This window comes from Leopardus geoffroyi, chromosome A3 (assembly GCF_018350155.1).
Source record: "Leopardus geoffroyi isolate Oge1 chromosome A3, O.geoffroyi_Oge1_pat1.0, whole genome shotgun sequence".
NCBI classification, from domain to species: domain Eukaryota; kingdom Metazoa; phylum Chordata; class Mammalia; order Carnivora; family Felidae; genus Leopardus; species Leopardus geoffroyi.
In genome coordinates this window covers 27,190,165-27,206,636 of record NC_059336.1, presented here as the reverse complement: position 1 = coordinate 27,206,636, position 16,472 = coordinate 27,190,165, and the positions used below count along the sequence as shown (strand labels likewise).

Sequence of the window (16,472 nt, the reverse complement as noted above, 5' to 3'; positions counted from 1 at the left end):
CTAAAAATCTTGTTTTGCAAGACTAAGCACATATGGAAATGCTCATGATATATTGTGATAAATCGGTAAGTAAAAAAAAAAAAAAAAAGACACCAAAAAATATGTGCGGTTTGATTCCATTTTATTTGCAAGTCATATTTCACATGCTTTTTTATTTGTGGGTAGTTGTGCCTAGTGAAAATACTGATGATTTTTACTTTCTTATTTGCACTTCTCTGTTCTCTAACTTTTCTCCAATGAACATATGTCACTCTTACAGTTAGAAAAAGTTATTGGGGCGCCTGGGTGGCTCAGTTGGTGAAGCGTCTGACTCTTGATTTTGGCTCAGGTCATGATCTCGCGGCTCGCGGCATTGAGCCCTGGGTCGGGCTCTGCGCTAACAGCGCTGAGTCTGATTGGGATTCTCTCTCTCTCCCTCTCTCTGCTCTCCCCTCCCCCCACCATTCTCTCTCTCAAAATAAATAAACATTAAAAAAAAGAAAAAGAGGGGTGCCTTGGTGGCTCAGTCGGTTAAGCGTCCGACTTCGGCTCAGGTCATGATCTCACGGTCCGTGGGTTCGAGCCCCGCGTCGGGCTCTGTGCTGACAGCTCGGAGCCTGGAGCCTGCTTCGGATTCTGTGTCTCCCTCTCTCTCTGCCCCTCCCCTGCTCACAGTCTGTCTCTCTCTCTCTCTCAAAAATAAATACACATTCAAAAATGCAGAAGCTGAATCCAATCGTGAGCAAACATCGGACAAACTCCAACGGAGGGACATTCCCCAAAGTGACTGGCCTGGACTCCTCAAAAACGTCAATGTCATGAAAGACTGAAGCACTGCTCCAGGTTAAAGGAGATCCAAGAAACCTGACAGCTGAATGTAATGTGTGATCCGGGGTTCTGTGTTGCTCTAAAGGACTTTTTTGGAATAGCTGGTAAAAGCTCAATAAGATCTGAAGATTACACAGTAGAACTTTGTCGATGTTAATGTCCTGATTTTTAAAACTGTACTGCGGTTATATAGGAAAATGCCTTTGTTTTTAGGAAGAACCCTCTGAAGTATTTAGGCCTACAGGGGATCATGTCTGATACATAGATACACACGTATATTTATATATAAATATTATATATTTTTATATACACATAGAGAGAGACAAAATGATAAGATAAAATGTTAACATTTGGAAATACCAGGTGAAGGATCTGTGGGAATCCTTTGTGCTGTTCCTGAACATTCTCTGAAGTCTGAAATACCGTGGACAAGAAGGCCAGCGGCATGCCTCTGGCTCAGTAGAAGTGATGGCAACGGCAGTATTTTATTTACTGAGCACTTACAAAGTACCGGATGATCTCACCTGAGCCCCCCAACCAGCCGCCCCCTTAAGAGTGATTATGCCCATTTTGCAGAGAAGAATTCTGACATCAGACACAGGAAGTGACCTGCCCTGATCACACGGCCCCCGTGGCCTGTCCGTGACAGAGCTGGAAAATGAACTTGAATCTGACTCCTCACTCCCCCAAATCATCGCCGTCTACCCTGCAACAAGGTCACAAATTCCCTCACACCGTGTCTGGGACTGTGCAAAAAAAAATAATAATAATAAAATAAAAAAATTTTTTTTAAATTAAAAAAAAAAACACAAAAAACAACCAACATAGCTTCTTTACTTTGTAGAACAACGGAGAGGGGAGGGGTCAGAGTGGGGAACTAAATTTAGCTCAACCCAGTTTAAAACTTGGTCTCATTCAACAAGTTAAAAAGTCTCTTGAGGTTTCTTGAATTCGGAGAGACTCAGTCTCTCCGGTGTAATTTGCTCAGGCTCTCAGATTCCTCCTTTCCTCCCCTGCTCCTCCCATATATGACGGTTGGGCTAAGGGTGAGGAGATTCAGTGGTCGGGGGCCGGCGGGCATCTGCTGGGATCTTGATGTCACTGAAAGCATCCACTGGCTTTCCAGCTACAGCTGGTTGCTGGTGAACTGGTCTGGCCTCCCGCTGACTCATCATACTGGCTAATGTCGCCTCACAGTAGCTCTCTGTGGTTCTGTGGCCAGCTCTGGGGTTCTTGTTCTCTTTCTAGGCTGACACCAGGCCCACCTCGTCCCTACCACATTGGGTCCTAAAACAGGTCCCTGGCCATCGGTTCAATGTCTAGGTCACCCAGAAACTAAGGGGCTACAGAGGCAGGACTGATACTCAGGTGGTAGGCTTTGCTATTAAAATAATTCAGTGCTTCCCTCCTGGTTGGTAAAGAGCTGTTGCCCAAGACCCTTCAGTATCCCCTCCTCTGCTCCAGCTGCCTCTGGCACATTCCCAGGTCCCTGTCATACCAGAAACTAAAGGGTTAACACGGCAGGCAGTCTCCAAGACTGCTCCAGCCCTGAGGCTCAGCATCCCTCCTGATGACATTAAGTATTCTGGACTGTCACCACTGTTCTTAGCCAGGGCAAGCAGGGTCCTTTCCTTACTCCAAGACTACCTGAACTTCTCTGGAAAGTCTCAAAGGACAGTGGATAAGAGCCCCCCTCCGTCACTGGCGTTTCCCTCAACTTATTGAACGTGCCTGCCCTTTCTGGGCTCTGCCCCAGGGGAAGGTGGGTCACCACTGGGGGTCATTCCCCTCTTCCTTTCCCCACCCCCAGGACGTCTACTATAGAGGCTGAAGCACTCAAATCCCAGCCTCCCTTACACCAGGAGTAGCCATGTGACCCAGGTCTGGCTCATGAGAAGGAAACAGAAGTCTGCTGGGGAGGGGGACCAGAGACAGTTTTTGCTCTCCTGGTAAAGATGAGAAACTAGCTCAATCCAACCCTCCCCCTGCTTCCTGCTTTAAACAAGGATGTTGTGCCTCAAGTTTTGGTAGCCTTATGTGACCAGAGAGGATCCCAAGATGCTTGCCCTGATGTGGTTGCTGCCTAACGGCAGATAAGCCCATGCAAGTTGAGCTCTCTGTTTTTTCAGCCAGAGGCAATCCTGATGCAGGGCGAAGTCTGCTGGACCACCGCCCTGCCTCTGCTCGTGTTTTCTACCTGCCTTCCGCGCTCACCGATCCCCGGGTCTGGCCGAGGTTGACTTCTCCTCGCTCAGCTTTCCCTGTGTATGCAAAAACTGCTTTCATAAAATCCGTGGTCTTTTTCACCTGGGCAGGCCCTTGAGGTCTAAAATAGGAGATGAAGGAACGTAGAGAAATCCTTTTGCTCTCTCGGGGGGCCTGCCTTTCAAGCCAAATGCACCATCTCATTATGAATGCCAAAGTGTATTAACTCTACCATTATTAATCCTTACTATAATTAACTCATTATTATTATTAGTTGATATTATTACTATTAACTCTACTTTTTTTTTGCATTCTTTCTATAAATTCCAAATCTCATGATATTATAATTTATCCCCATTTCACGGATGAGGAGACCCAGGAGGCTTACGGAGATTGAGTAATCTTTCCCGAGTTGGACAGAGTGGAAGGGATATAGGCAGGAACGGAACCATTTACAACAGTCATTAATACCCACTCTCCCCGGGCACCTCCCCTCCCTCCACCAACCAACCCTCTATCCCTCCCATACGGGACCTTGCCCACCCCCACGCAGGGTGGTGAGCAAGCAAGAGGAGACGGGCAGCAGCAGGTGTTTATTGGAGAGCAAGGGTGTCAGCCCAGAACCAGCTACACAGATTCAGTCTTAGAGGGCGGAGGCCTGATTCCATAGGCGACACAGCACAGGGAGGCATCTGGGCACATGTGCACGTAGGTTTCATGCCTCGTGCAGTAAGTTCGGCAGGCCCCTTGGCCTTTCCAGCACCGCTTGAATTCACTTCTCCCTATGCAGAGGAAGACCACAGGTCACAGAGCAGCCCATGCGTTGCAGGTTAGACCACTGTTCACAGGTTTGACCATAGATCAAGGGTTAGGCCCCAGGTCACAGATCAGACCACTGTCCACAAGTTAGGCCACAGGACCCAGGTTAGATCACAAGTCACCGTTTAGCTCTCTGGTCGTTGTGTTAGGTGACTGGTCATACGACATCCCACAGGTCATAACTGAGGCCAAGGACATGAACTCTGACCACAGGTTAGACTAGAGGCAACAGACCAGACCACTAGTCACGGATGAGACAACTAGTTACAAATGAGCCCACAGATTTCAGTCCAGGTTAGCCTATAGATCACAAGTTAGACCACTGGTTACAAGTTGGAAACTAATTTCTTGTCCAGGTTAACCCACACCCCAGGTACACTCTAAGCGCTTTTCATAACAACACTGTACAATTATGGTTGGTCTTATTATGATCCCTGTGATACAGGGTAAGGAAACTGAGGCACAGAAAGATTAACAACCTTGCCCAAGTTTAGAGAGTCATTAAGGAGCAGGGCCAAGATTCAAACCCAGGTAATAAGGCTCTAGAGTCCGCTTATAACCATAGCATAAACTGCCTCACACATATGGATCCATTTAATGTTAGTGGAGGAATTTCTACCCATGGGCTATAGAAAAGGTAGGGCTTTGGAGGAATGCGTCCTGTGCCCCCTCTAAGGTCCTCTAGGAGGCCTCAGGTTCCTCAGCTGTATAACTCCCTTTCAGGGGGGCAGTTATAGGGGATTTAATCATTTTAGCACAGTGTCTGGCACACGGTAAATAATAAATGGAAAGGGAGATTATCAGAATGACAGCTTCTGGGGGGGGCGGGGGGCAACCAGGACTCATTGGAGGCCAACCCTCTCATTTTATGGATCAAGAAAGGGACTCACCCAACTTTTCCCAGCCAGTAAGCTGGGTCTGGAACAGGAACCCGAGACCCTGACCCCCAGGTGAGGGCGGTTCCTACAACTACTCTTGACACATCATCACATCTTGACCTTCCAGCGACCCTGAGACCCAGAGGTGCTCTTTCCTCCTGCATGGTCTGTATTCCTCGCCACCTTTGCTCCACTTCTCTCCTGGTACCCCCCTCTCCAGCCACGCTGGCCCCCTCACTGCTCTTCAGACACCCCCGTCATTCTTCTGCCTCCTGCTGCTTGTAAAGATCTTCTTTATATTCCCACTGTAGTCAGATCTCCGCTCAAGCCGACCTTATATACAAAATCGTTAAAGGGGCGTCTGGGTGGCTCAGTCGGTTAAGTGTCCGACTTTGGCTCGGGTCATGATCTCGCGGTCTGTGAGTTCAAGCTCCGTGTCAGGCTCTGTGCTGACAGCTCAGAGCCTGGAGCCTGCTTCCGATTCTGTGTCTCCCTCTCTCTCTCTGCCCCTCCCCTGCCCTCTCGCTCTCTCTCTCTCTCAAAAACAAATAAACATTAAAAAACAAATAAAGAAAAACAAATAAATTGCTGAGGTTGGGTGACGATACACAGAGGGTTTTTATACTATCTTTTATTTGTGTTTGGCATTTTCTAAAATAAGGTTTCTTTTGAAAACTTACATCATTACATTAGTCTCTATTTTTGCATACGTTTACATTTTTCCGTAATAAAATGGTTTTTCGTTAACTCACCTTGTTTCTTGTGTTGGTCTCTCTACTTTCATGTAAATTTCAAGTTTTTCAAAAAACAAAAACAAACAACCACGCAGGGCCTCCCGTGACCCTCCCCATCAGCTCTCCCATCCTCCCCAACATGCACACACCACCCTAACCCCTTGTCCTGCTTCTATCCTGCTTAGCACTTACCACCACCTGACACATGATGTGTTTATTTGGTTCTTTTCTGTCTAAAATTATCAGCCCCATGAAAGCAAGGACGTTTATTTCCTCTCCCAGCGGTTGTCATAGTGCTGGGACACAGTAAATGTTTTTCAAATACATATTTGTCGAGTGAGTCCCATTTTAAAGATTAGGAAACTGAGGTGCAGACTGATTTAGAAAGCTGCCCTAAGGTACCCAGCCACTCAATGGGGGGGCCAGAACTCAATCGCTGGTCTAGGCCTCCTCTGTCCCCCAGAATCTGGGAGGCTCTCCCTCACTTCTGCACACATACATACACACACACACACACACACACACAGGTGATGTTACCTGGTGGCACATGACCCAGGACCAGGAGGGCCACAATCAGCAGAAGCAGCTGCGTCATGGCCACAGGGCTTCTGGGGAGGCCACCAAAGGAGCCAGGCATACTGAGCCCTGCTGCCTGCGGCCCAGCCTTTATCAGGCTGCAGATCAAGGCAGGAGCGTGGGCAGCAGGAGACCTAAGTGGGAGGCCGGGGCTCTGTGGTCCTGAGGATATAACTGGATCTCAGCCAGCTATGCGGGGAACTGGTCAGCCATACCTGCCAGAGATTGCTGAGCTCTGAAGCTACGGACAGGATTTCCTGAAGCGATGTCTGAGGTCAGAAACTAGACATCCTCTCCACCTGAGAGGGTGGGGAAAGGTGGGGCTTCAGAGAAACCTGGTTCAACGCCAGCGTCTCCCTCTAATCGCTGTGCTACCTTGGACAAATCATGTAACCTCTCTGAGCCTCAGGCGGTCATCAAGGAAATGATGACAGGCCCCCCCCTTGCAAGGCTAAATACACGGACATTTCCCTTCCTGATGCCAAGGAGAGGGGGCCAGGACTCACTAACCCATTCAAACAAGCATGTATTTAGACCACTTGGAAAATGGAAAGAGAAACAGTACTGACCTCACAGAGACAAATGGCTACCTAGCTCATTTAGAGGATTAAACATAATAGTACAACGGTTCTCGAAGTGTGATACCCACACCAGCATACAGCAGCAATACCTGAGGCTTGTTAGAAATGCAAGTCCTTGGGGCACCGGGGTGGCTCAGTTGGTTGAGTGGCCGACTTCAGCTCAGGTCATGATCTCACACTCCAATGATCTCACACTCCATGAGTTCGAGCCCCGCGTCGGGCTCTGTGCCGACGGCTCAGAGCCTGGAGCCCGCTTCGGATTCTGTGTCTCCCTCTCTCTCTCTCTCTGCCCCTCCCCCGCTCATGCTCTGTCTCTCTCTGTCTCAAAAACAAATAAAAACATTTCTTAAAAAAAAAAAAAGAAATGCAAATCCTCACGCTCTGCCCAAACCTGCTGCATCAAAAGCTCTGGGTGCAGGTCCCAGCAAGCTGTGGTTTAACAAGCCTCCAAATGATTCTAATGCACAGCTAAAATTTGAGGACCACTGACACCATATGTGCAAATAGCTTAGAACAGTGTCCTACCCAGGCATCTGAGTTGCCTCTTGAGAGAGGAATAGCAGAAACAGAATTCCAGGCAGAAGGAACAGAATGTACCTGAAAGAGTGGGGCATGGCCAGAGAGGGGTTCATTAGGAGGAGAGATTGGAAACGGCCCTGCAGAGGATAGGAGCCGGAGCACGAGGGGCCTTGAATGCCAAGCTCAGGCTGTAAGCCTTGTGTAACCTGTCCAGATATCACTGTGAAATAAAGAAACTGAAACCTCAAGAAAGGAGGTGTGTTGCTCAAGGCCGTACAGCAATTGAGCCACAGAGCTGGGACTGGAAACCAAGTTGCCTCACTCCCAGACAATGTGCGACATGACATCAGTCACAGCCCATCTTGTAGGTAGGGAAAGGGACTCTCGGAAGGCCAGAGCACAGAGCACAGACATGAGGGGGCTCAGCGTCTGCCCAGAGCCCTGCGGGGCTGAGCTAATCTACAGGCTGCTGTGGGAGTTGCTCTGAGCTGGACACCTGGACCCCCTCAGCCATGACAATGAGCTCCACCCACAAGTACAGCCTGCTCTGCATGGCCCCACACACAAACCTGCCCTCCCCAGTCCCTCATGATCTCAAAGGAAGCACCCTGCCCAAAGAGCCTGGATCCTCGCCCCCAGGATGGCCCAAATCACCCGTCCCCTATAGCCAACAGCTCTACTCTACCAGCATCACAGTGTCTCTCTCCTTCAAGTGCCTAGGAAGATTTTTTTTTTTTTTTTTCTAAGCCACGGCGGTGAAAGAAAGGGACAGTGGGTTGCGAGGCAGACACCTGAGTCCCGGGGCCAGGTAAGCTTCAGTTAAATATCCTTTCAGTGTTGTGTCGGGATTAAATGAGCTAATAATCTAGGCAAAGCGCTCAAATCATACTAGCCACAGCCCAAATGCTCAGTAAATATTCATCAAAGAGGGGACAGCCATTCTTCCAGACACGGGACAGACCCCTGCATAAAGAGTGCTTAACCCAGGATTTGGTGAATGAATGAATGAATGAATGGGATGCCAAAATCAGGTATCAGAAGTCTTCAGCGCAGACCTAAGCTCCCTCCTCCCCTGGACCCACCTCCAAAATTCATTCACTATCCAGAGGAGAGTTTCTCAAAGTGGGGGCCCATGAACTCAGCCTAAAGGTCACTTTGGGCACTTGTTTGAAATGCAGATTCCCAACCCCCTCTCCCAGAACTGCTGAATCCGCCTCTCTTGGAGGGTGGGCCCTGGGAATCAACGTTCAACCAGTTCCGCAGGTGGTTTCTGCGAGGGCGAAATAAAGTTGGTGCACCGGTTGCGGGCGTGAATGCAGAAGAGGAAACCCCATCTTTCCTCTCTCGCTCCCCCCCCCCAACCCTGACACTGCCACTACCACCCCAGGCGAAGGACTTGGGGCCGTGGGTCAACTGAGCTCGGTGAAAAGTCGTTCCGCGACCGAGGCCTCGGGGCGGGGACCCCGGGGCTGCCCTGATGGGGCGGGGCTGGACGGGGCGGGGTCTCGGCTCCTCCCCCGGCCCGGGCGGCGGGGCGGGACTGGCCCGAGGGGCTGCGCGCCGAGGCGGTGGTGCAGCCTGGAGCACCCGGCAGCTGCGGCGGCCGGGGACCCTGGACCCCTCCTCAAGCGAGGTAAACGCCCGCGCAGCCCGCCGCCAACTTAGTCAAGTTGGAGCGGAGTTCGCCAGGCGCCTGCACGGGGGGCTCTGCGGCGCAGGCAGGGGCGAGGGGGGCCTCGAACCCGCGTCCCCGGGGTGAGGGTCCTCCGACCTGGGGCCCGGAGGGTTGGATAGCCTCGGACAAGGAACCTTCCCGGGATCAGGGGACTTACATCCAGGACCCTGGGCGGGGGAGGCCTGGACTCAGACCCCGGGCAGGGCACGTGCGCCCCAGGGCCCTGGAGGTCTCCTCCCCGCCCCCTGCCAGGACCCTGTCCTGTCACCAAACCTGGGGCCCGGCTGCCTCGCAACCCCTGCCCCCCAGCAGCCGCTGGAGGCTGTCGCGCCAGCATCTCCTGAATTTTTCACGTAGGGGGCGGGCCGGACACGCCGTTCCCATGGCACCAGGGCTCTCGAGTTACAGCCCAGGGAACCCCCAGATTCCCATCGCCCTTCGGAATACCAACCCACCCCGTGCTGCCTCTTAGCCCTCAGCGGAAGTGAACCCCCCAGGGGCCCTCAACCCTCCTTCGTACCCCCCAACCCCGATCTGAACCTTGGGGAAGTGAGCTGTGGGGTAGGGGAGGGCCGGGGCAATTCAGGTGCCTTTCAGAACGTAGGTCCCATGTTCAGAATGGGAGGGACATGTCTGTGGACAGGGTGTGTGCATGCTTGTATGGATCCCACCTCCCGGCTGCCCCTCTGCCTGTCTCTGCCTGTGTGTCCTGGGGTATTCGGTCATCCTCAAGGCATAGGAAGTGACCTCTGGGTGTGCATGCGTGTGCTCACAGCCTGCACGCTCACCCCTCCCAGCCTGCTCTAGGCTTACTCTGGCCCTGAAGCCAGGAAGCCCCCACCCCAAGGAGCTGAGGTGCCTCCTCCTGTCATTTGAACAAGAGAAGGTTTGGGAGGAAGTCATCTCAGAAGCTCATCTGGACCCTGCAGAAGGGGGTGACAGCACCTGGCTCACTGCCCATTCCTGCTTCTTGCTCACAGAAGGAAGGAAGGAAGGAAGGAAGGAAGGAAGGAAGGAAAGAAGGAAGGAAGGAAGGAGCAAAGCCCCTCCCACCCAAGGATGACACTAAACACCCAGCAAGAAGCAAAGACCCCCCTGCGTCGGCGAGCCAGCACTCCACTGCCCTTGTCCGCCCGGGGCCACCAACCTGGCCTCCTGTGTACAGCACCTTCCACAAAATCCCAGCATCCCCGGCTGGGCCAGTCAGCCTCCCTCAATCCTCCCCCCCGGCAACCTTCACCTGCCCCCAATGGTTGGTCCTCTGAATCCAGCGACTCTGAAGGCTCCTGGGAGGCCCTCTACCGCGTGGTACTGCTTGGAGATCCTGGCGTAGGGAAGACCAGCCTGGCCAGCCTCTTTGCAGGGAAGCAAGAGCGAGACCTCCATGAACAGCTTGGAGGTAGGGACTCTGTGGGCTGGGCTGGGTTGTGGCCACAGGAGTAACAGCCCTGTAGTCAGGGGCACAAGGCTGCCAAGAACAGTTGTGCAACTCACACACTGCTCAACTCTAAAGGGCATCATTCACATAGACTGTGAAGTGAATGATGCCCCCTGACAGTTGTGCAGGGCACAGCCCACACAATGGTCTAGAGGAGGGAAATTTGTTGAATTGTGAGAATTTTGCCAGTTTCTCAGGGATGATTAATTTCCATGTCATAAGGGAAGCAATTCTGAGCTCCACGAGTCTCAAAGGGAAAGAAATAAGTAGGCTTCCAGCCAGCTCAGAAACTCCCAGCCCCAACTTCCACCTCTCAGATCCTCCTACCTCCACAGACAACCATCCACGCCCACCATGACCAGCAGCAAAATTAAGATCTTGACCCAAATGGAGATTTCCCAGGTTCCCTTATCCTCAAGTGATGCAGTGAGCAGAGAGAGCCGGGGGCCCCGGGATGAGGGGAGAAGGGACAGGACAGAGGAAATGAAGAGGGGTCCCTTACAGGACTAGCTGAGAGTCCACAGGATGAGTAGAGAGGGAGGTTGGTTAAAAGCAAAGAGAAAGTGGGGACACTCTGGCCAGGCCCCTTCTCTAGCCTTGACCCCTCTGAGTGTGAGAACCCATATGAGGCATGTACATACGTGTACCTGTAGGCGTGACCGATGGGGAGATTGAGGCCCAAAGAGGGTTCATACGACCTGCCCGAAGCATGCACTAAGCCAGGGACAGAACAGGAATGAGAGAATTCCCAGCCAACTTTAACCCCACCATCCCACACGCGTCAACCAACAACCAACCAAAGTAGCAAAAGTTTTCTCAGCACCTACTATGTGTCAGATATCTTGCTGGCAGCTGGGGAGACATGGGCTCCTCGTGGAGCTTCCTGACCTGTCAGGAGAGACAAGACATCAAGCAAGTGCGGGGAGCACTTCCAACACAAGTGGAGGGGGCGCTGTGATCAGAAAGGGGACTAGGGGAAGCCACACCCTCCCCAGGCCTGCTCCTCCTCCCTGAGATCTGGCTCTTCCCTTGGTTGCAGAAGATGTGTACGAGAGGACCCTCACGGTGGATGGAGAGGATACCACGCTGGTGGTCATGGACACCTGGGAGGCTGAGAAACGGGTATGGCACAGCAGGCAGGACTTGGTGGGGGGGGGGGGGGGTGCTGAGCGTAGGACCAGACCCCTGTCCCCTCCTCGGACACTACACAACAGGGACATGGCAGAGGCCATCCTCAGCAACCCCCAAGGCCAACAACTCCCAAGCAGCCTTTGGAACCAAAGACTGAAGAACCTCATGACCGTGAGTCCTTTCTCACTCCATTGATGCCCTCTACAGCCGTCCCAGGATGTGCTTCTCCCCCTGCCGACCCCCACCTTGTCCTCAGGACCCTCGTCCCACACACTACCCCCACACACTGTGCAGAAGGAGGAACACTGCATTTAGCACCAAAATGTCTGCGGGTAAACTGACCCCCTTTCTCTTGCCTACCGGCTGTGTGGCTTTGTGCAGGTGACTCACCAGTCACCCTGAGCTTCAGTTTTCTCAACTGATAGATGGGTTGATCGTTCCTGCCTTCCTTACCAGCTGGTTTTTTTAAGTCCTTATGCAATTTCACAGTGGTGAGCCAGCGGTGTGCAGCATGAGACAATGCTGAAAATAGGTGAAGAGATGTAAATAATGATCATTCTAATGACTCGTAACTTGGTAGCTAGTAAAGAAAGAAACCGAAGGATGTCCTTCCCTACCCCCTTCCAGAGCAGGAAGAAAGCAGACAGGGATCTGTCCCTGTTATGCTTGTCTCACCTTGTCTGAGTTTTCTTTTTTCTTGCTATACAGATAATACATGCTCACTGTAGAACTTTGAAGAAATACAACCAGAGAGAAGGATGTAAAAATCACCGGGAGCCTATCTCAGTAATGGGTAGGCCCCGCCCCTAACATGCAGAGAAGCCTCGCCTATGGGGTGGGGCTTAGGAAGGCACTGTTGGGTGATTGGCCAGAATGGCTGACAGCCCTAGCGATAGGCAGAAAGGATGCGGACGAAGGAGCTAAGTGGCCAATTCTTTTCCGGCAGAATAAAAGAACACCCAAGTCCAAATGAGCGTGATGAGGCTGATGACGGTCTTCCTAACAGCAGCTGGCATTTATGCAGCTGGGTGGAAGCCCACCCTTTTCCCAAGTGTCAGCCCCTGTGCTAAGCTCTGTATATATATTATGATGTTCAGGCAAAGCAAAATCTGTGAGTGAGTATTCTGATTCCCATTCTACTGATGAGTAAACCAAAGCTCAGAGAGGTTCAGTAATGGGTCCAAAGTTGTCAGAGAGCAAGTGGAATTCAAACCCAGATCTGTAAGACTCTGATCCTGTATTCTTTTTTTTTTTTTTAAGTTTTTTTTTGTTTTGTTTTTGTTTTTTAATTTTTTTTTTAACATTTATTTATTTTTGAGACAGAGAGAGACAGAGCATGAATGGGGGAGGGTCAGAGAGAGAGGGAGACACAGAATCTGAAACAGGCTCTAGGCTCTGAGCAGTCAGCACAGAGCTCGACGCGGGGCTCGAACTCACGGACCGTGAGATCGTGACCTGAGCCGAAGTCGGACGCTTAACCTACTGAGCCACCCAGGCGCCCCTGTTTTTGTTTTTTTTGTTTTTGTTTTTGTTTTTGTTTTTGAGAGAGAGAGAGAGAGAGAGTGAGAGAGCAGGGGAGGGGTGGAGAGAGAGAGAATCCCAAGCAGGCTCCGTGCTGTCAGCGCAGAGCCCAACGTGGGGCTCAGACTCACGAACTGTGAGATCATGACCTGAACCAAAGTCAAGATTCAGCTGCTTAACCAACTGAGCCACTCAGGTGCCCTCCGAGTCTGTACTCTTATGCACGAGGACTGTCCCTCTCCATCGCCACTGGGAACACCACCTTCTGAGCCTTCAGCTGGGGTTTCACCCCTTTACCCATTCATTAAAAAACACTAGTGGGATATGTATCACGGGCCAGGACACTGGAGACCCAGCAGCATATAAGATAGATGCGTTCCCTGGCCTTATGGAGCTCACAGGCTGGTGAGGGAGGGGCTACTTTTGAATGCAGTTGCAAATCCTATGGGGCAGAGTCCAGTGAATTAAGAAAAGGGATCAGCCTGAAAGTCCCATTTGGGAGGCAGGTGGGGGGAGGAGTACTGGAATTCTGTGCCCAGCTGGCTGGCTGTATGGCCTTAAGAACGTTTTCTCTCTCCTCTGGCCCTTGGTTTTCCTACACGTAAAATGGGGAAACTGGTTCAGTTTGAACAAGTTGGTGACGGTGGAGGGTCGAGGCAATTTCTAAAAAGGGTCCACAGTAGCAGTGTCATTGGATTGAGTATTTACTTACTTACTTACTTATTTGAGGGGGGGGGGGGAGGGAGGGAGGGAATCTTAAGCAGGCTCCTTGCTGTCAGTCTAGCAAGACTGAGCCCTCCTCAGAAACCAGACACAAGAGCTGAACCCTTCTCAGCAGGAAGAGAAACCAAACAAATCTTTGGTCTCCAGTGTCCAGCCCACACTAGGAATCCAGGAATGAGAAAATATAGTCAGGTGGGTTCACTAGCCCAATTTTGCAAAGAGAAACTGGGGCTCAGAGAGGGTTGGTGGTTTGCCCACGGCGATGATACAGACAACAACGGCAGAATTTGTTCCTCAAACCTGTCTAGATTGTAAGCCTCAGCCCCGGTCCACCCATCAGACCATCCCAGCCCCACCTTTCGCAGCGACGCCCCTCTGGCGGAGAGGTAGGTACCTTACAGTTTGAGGACAGGCCTGGTGTCCCTCTGTTGCAGGATGAAAGCTGGAGCCAGGATTCATGCCTGCAGGTGGGCAGCGCCTATGTCATCGTGTATTCCATCGCAGACAGAGGCAGCTTCGAGAGTGCCTCTGAGCTCCGCATTCAGCTGCGGCGCACGCATCAGGCCGACCACGTGCCCATCATCCTGGTGGGCAACAAGGCTGACCTGGCACGCTGCCGGGAAGTCTCCGTGGAAGGTGAGCCGTCTACTCCACCCCCCTCCTCCAGCTTTCTCTCTGCCGCTAACCCTAACCCTGGCCCCATCCTGCATCTACTTGCCTCAGCCTGAAAGCTAGGAACTGTTCTCACCTCCTCTCTCACTTCCGGAAACCAGTCCCCCAAATCCTGTGAGGCCCACCTCCCTTAACCCCACGTTCCCTTCCCCCCATGCCCACAACCTCTGCCCCATCCTGGCGTCTCCACCTTAGTCTGGGCCAGCCCCCCTACTTCTCTCTCCCCATTCAATCAGTTCTCCTCGCCAGCTGCCAGAGTTTTCCAAAACCAGATCTGACCTTGTCACTACTTTGCGTAAAAATCCCCCTATGGCTCCCCCATGCCCTTAATCAGAGACACTTTATCCACCGGACGGGATAGGTCCACTGCCTACAATCTTTTCAGGGGCTTATACCTGAGACCTGAAACAATTATGAACTCCAAAACAAATACAGTGAGAAATTTGTAAATTACAATTTCACAAAGCTTTAATCATCTACAAAACTTCATATTGTGACAGCCAACAACTGCAAACCAAAACGTTTAGTTATATATAAGTTGTATTTAAAGTGGGATGGGGAATTAATTTCAATACATTTGATAACATGTGGGACCCATAAAGATCTCAAAATGGCCTTCCTCACAGGGCAAAATCTAAAAAATATGGAAACTGAGGGGCGCCTGGGTGGCGCAGTCGGTTAAGCGTCCGACTTCAGCCAGGTCACGATCTCGCGGTCCGTGAGTTCGAGCCCCGCGTCGGGCTCTGGGCTGATGGCTCAGAGCCTGGAGCCTGTTTCCGATTCTGTGTCTCCCTCTCTCTCTGCCCCTCCCCCGTTCATGCTCTGTCTCTCTCTGTCCCAAAAATAAATAAAAACGTTGAAAAAAAAATTAAAAAAAAAAAAATATGGAAACTGAGAGCCAGAGAAGGTAAGCCAGCTCCACGGGGTCACCAGCCACTGGGGGCTAGAACCCAGGCCCCTGTCTCCCAGCCCAGTGGCTTCCTGGAGATGGAAGACGATATATGCCTTGTGAGCAAACATCCCCAAATTCCGCAGCAAAACCCCCAGGCGATTGTGTGAAAATGCTGTCCCAGATCTCATCCCAAACCTCCCAAGTCAGATTCTTGGCTGGTGGTTTCAGGAATCTGCATTTTAACAAGCTCCCCCAGATAATTCTCATACACAGCTTAGACCCTTTACCTGGCATTCAAGACCCTTCCCAGCCTCGCTTTGCATCAGTATCAGTCACTAGCCTGTGCACTAGCTCCTCAGAGCCGGGTCTCGTTGTCCTCGGAATCCCCTGGCACCCAACGCAAGTTAGGGCACAAAGAAAAAAGTGACTCAGCTTGAGACTCAACGCACCTCTTCCTACCTTTATGTCCCCCTCCACCTGGCCCGTCTGACCCCGCCCCTCAGAGGGCCGCGCCTGCGCGGTGGTGTTCGACTGCAAGTTCATCGAGACGTCGGCCACGCTGCAGCACAACGTGGCCGAGCTCTTCGAGGGCGTGGTGCGCCAACTGCGCTTGCGCCGCCGGGACAGCTCGGCCCCGGCGCCTCCCGCGCCCCGACGGCGCGCCAGCCTGGGTCAGCGGGCTCGTCGCTTCCTGGCACGGCTGACGGCCCGCAGCGCCCGCCGGGCACTCAAGGCCCGCTCTAAGTCTTGCCACAACCTGGCGGTGCTCTGAGGCCGCCCTGCCTCCTGGGGGTGGCGGAGCACTGGGCTGCATTCTGAGCTCCACCGAGGCCACCGAGGGTCCTCAACGCAGTTGCCTGGACTCGGCACAGTGGGCTGTGCCTGTACGCTGCCCCGAGGGCCGCAGCATCTCCCAGAGCTGCAGCTTCAGGGACCCCCTCCGCCCCAGGAAGGGGTGGACAGACTATGGGACCGAAGCCTCAAGTTGGGCACAGAGTAGGGTTTTGTTTTTGTTTTTTTACGCGGTGCGTGTCTTTTTGTAAAAATCTTCCTTGTCCCTTGGCTCTGGCCAACTCGCAATAAACCAGACCAGAAGGATGTCCTGTCTGCATGCCCAGACCTCTTCTTTTGGAATCTTCCAGGCATCTCCACCTCCCACTCTCGCATCTACACTGGTTGCAGATTGGGTTAACCTGCTGACTTGGGTCAAGGTCAGTCAGTCAAATCATTGGATCAATTGTGTGTTCAGGCCCTTCTCCCCTTCTCTGAACCACTGGGCATGGCCCCTGTGCGGCACCCCT

The 16,472-nt window shown here is 52.1% G+C and overlaps 2 protein-coding genes across 6 annotated transcripts; one reads left to right on the top strand and one right to left on the bottom strand.

Moving 5' to 3' along the window:
- Nucleotides 1–3,586: 3,586 nt before the first annotated feature.
- DEFB124 (defensin beta 124) lies at nucleotides 3,587–6,476 on the bottom strand. The gene is made up of 2 exons (XM_045444984.1): nucleotides 5,981–6,476; nucleotides 3,587–3,794 (listed from the first exon to the last, which is right to left on the bottom strand). The coding sequence occupies exons 1-2, from the start codon at nucleotides 6,078–6,080 to the stop codon at nucleotides 3,640–3,642; spliced, it is 255 nt and encodes an 84-aa protein (XP_045300940.1). The 5' UTR covers nucleotides 6,081–6,476; the 3' UTR covers nucleotides 3,587–3,639.
- A 2,172-nt stretch (nucleotides 6,477–8,648) lies between these two features.
- REM1 (RRAD and GEM like GTPase 1) lies at nucleotides 8,649–16,269 on the top strand. 5 transcript variants are annotated; one of them, XM_045444980.1, is made up of 6 exons: nucleotides 8,649–8,752; nucleotides 9,775–10,193; nucleotides 11,272–11,354; nucleotides 12,072–12,149; nucleotides 14,042–14,243; nucleotides 15,675–16,269. In XM_045444980.1, the coding sequence occupies exons 2-6, from the start codon at nucleotides 9,854–9,856 to the stop codon at nucleotides 15,941–15,943; spliced, it is 972 nt and encodes a 323-aa protein (XP_045300936.1). In that variant the 5' UTR covers nucleotides 8,649–8,752; nucleotides 9,775–9,853; the 3' UTR covers nucleotides 15,944–16,269. The 5 variants fall into 5 exon arrangements, with proteins under 5 accessions (XP_045300936.1, XP_045300934.1, XP_045300935.1 ...); XM_045444978.1 differs by having other exon boundaries at nucleotides 8,657–8,752; nucleotides 9,791–10,193; XM_045444981.1 differs by having other exon boundaries at nucleotides 8,677–8,752; nucleotides 9,795–10,193.
- Nucleotides 16,270–16,472: the final 203 nt, after the last annotated feature.

Excerpts from the sequence above, each read along its gene's own strand:
- DEFB124 (XM_045444984.1), bottom strand. The coding sequence starts at position 6,080 with ATGCCTGGCTCCTTTGGTGGCCTCCCCAGAAGCCCTGTGGCCATGACG. Across the intron at positions 3,795-5,980 it reads CCTGGGTCATGTGCCACCAG|GGAGAAGTGAATTCAAGCGG; the intron begins GTAACATCACCT and ends TCCTCTGCATAG.
- REM1 (XM_045444980.1), top strand. The coding sequence starts at position 9,854 with ATGACACTAAACACCCAGCAAGAAGCAAAGACCCCCCTGCGTCGGCGA. Across the intron at positions 10,194-11,271 it reads CCTCCATGAACAGCTTGGAG|AAGATGTGTACGAGAGGACC; the intron begins GTAGGGACTCTG and ends CCTTGGTTGCAG. Across the intron at positions 11,355-12,071 it reads CCTGGGAGGCTGAGAAACGG|ATAATACATGCTCACTGTAG; the intron begins GTATGGCACAGC and ends CTTGCTATACAG.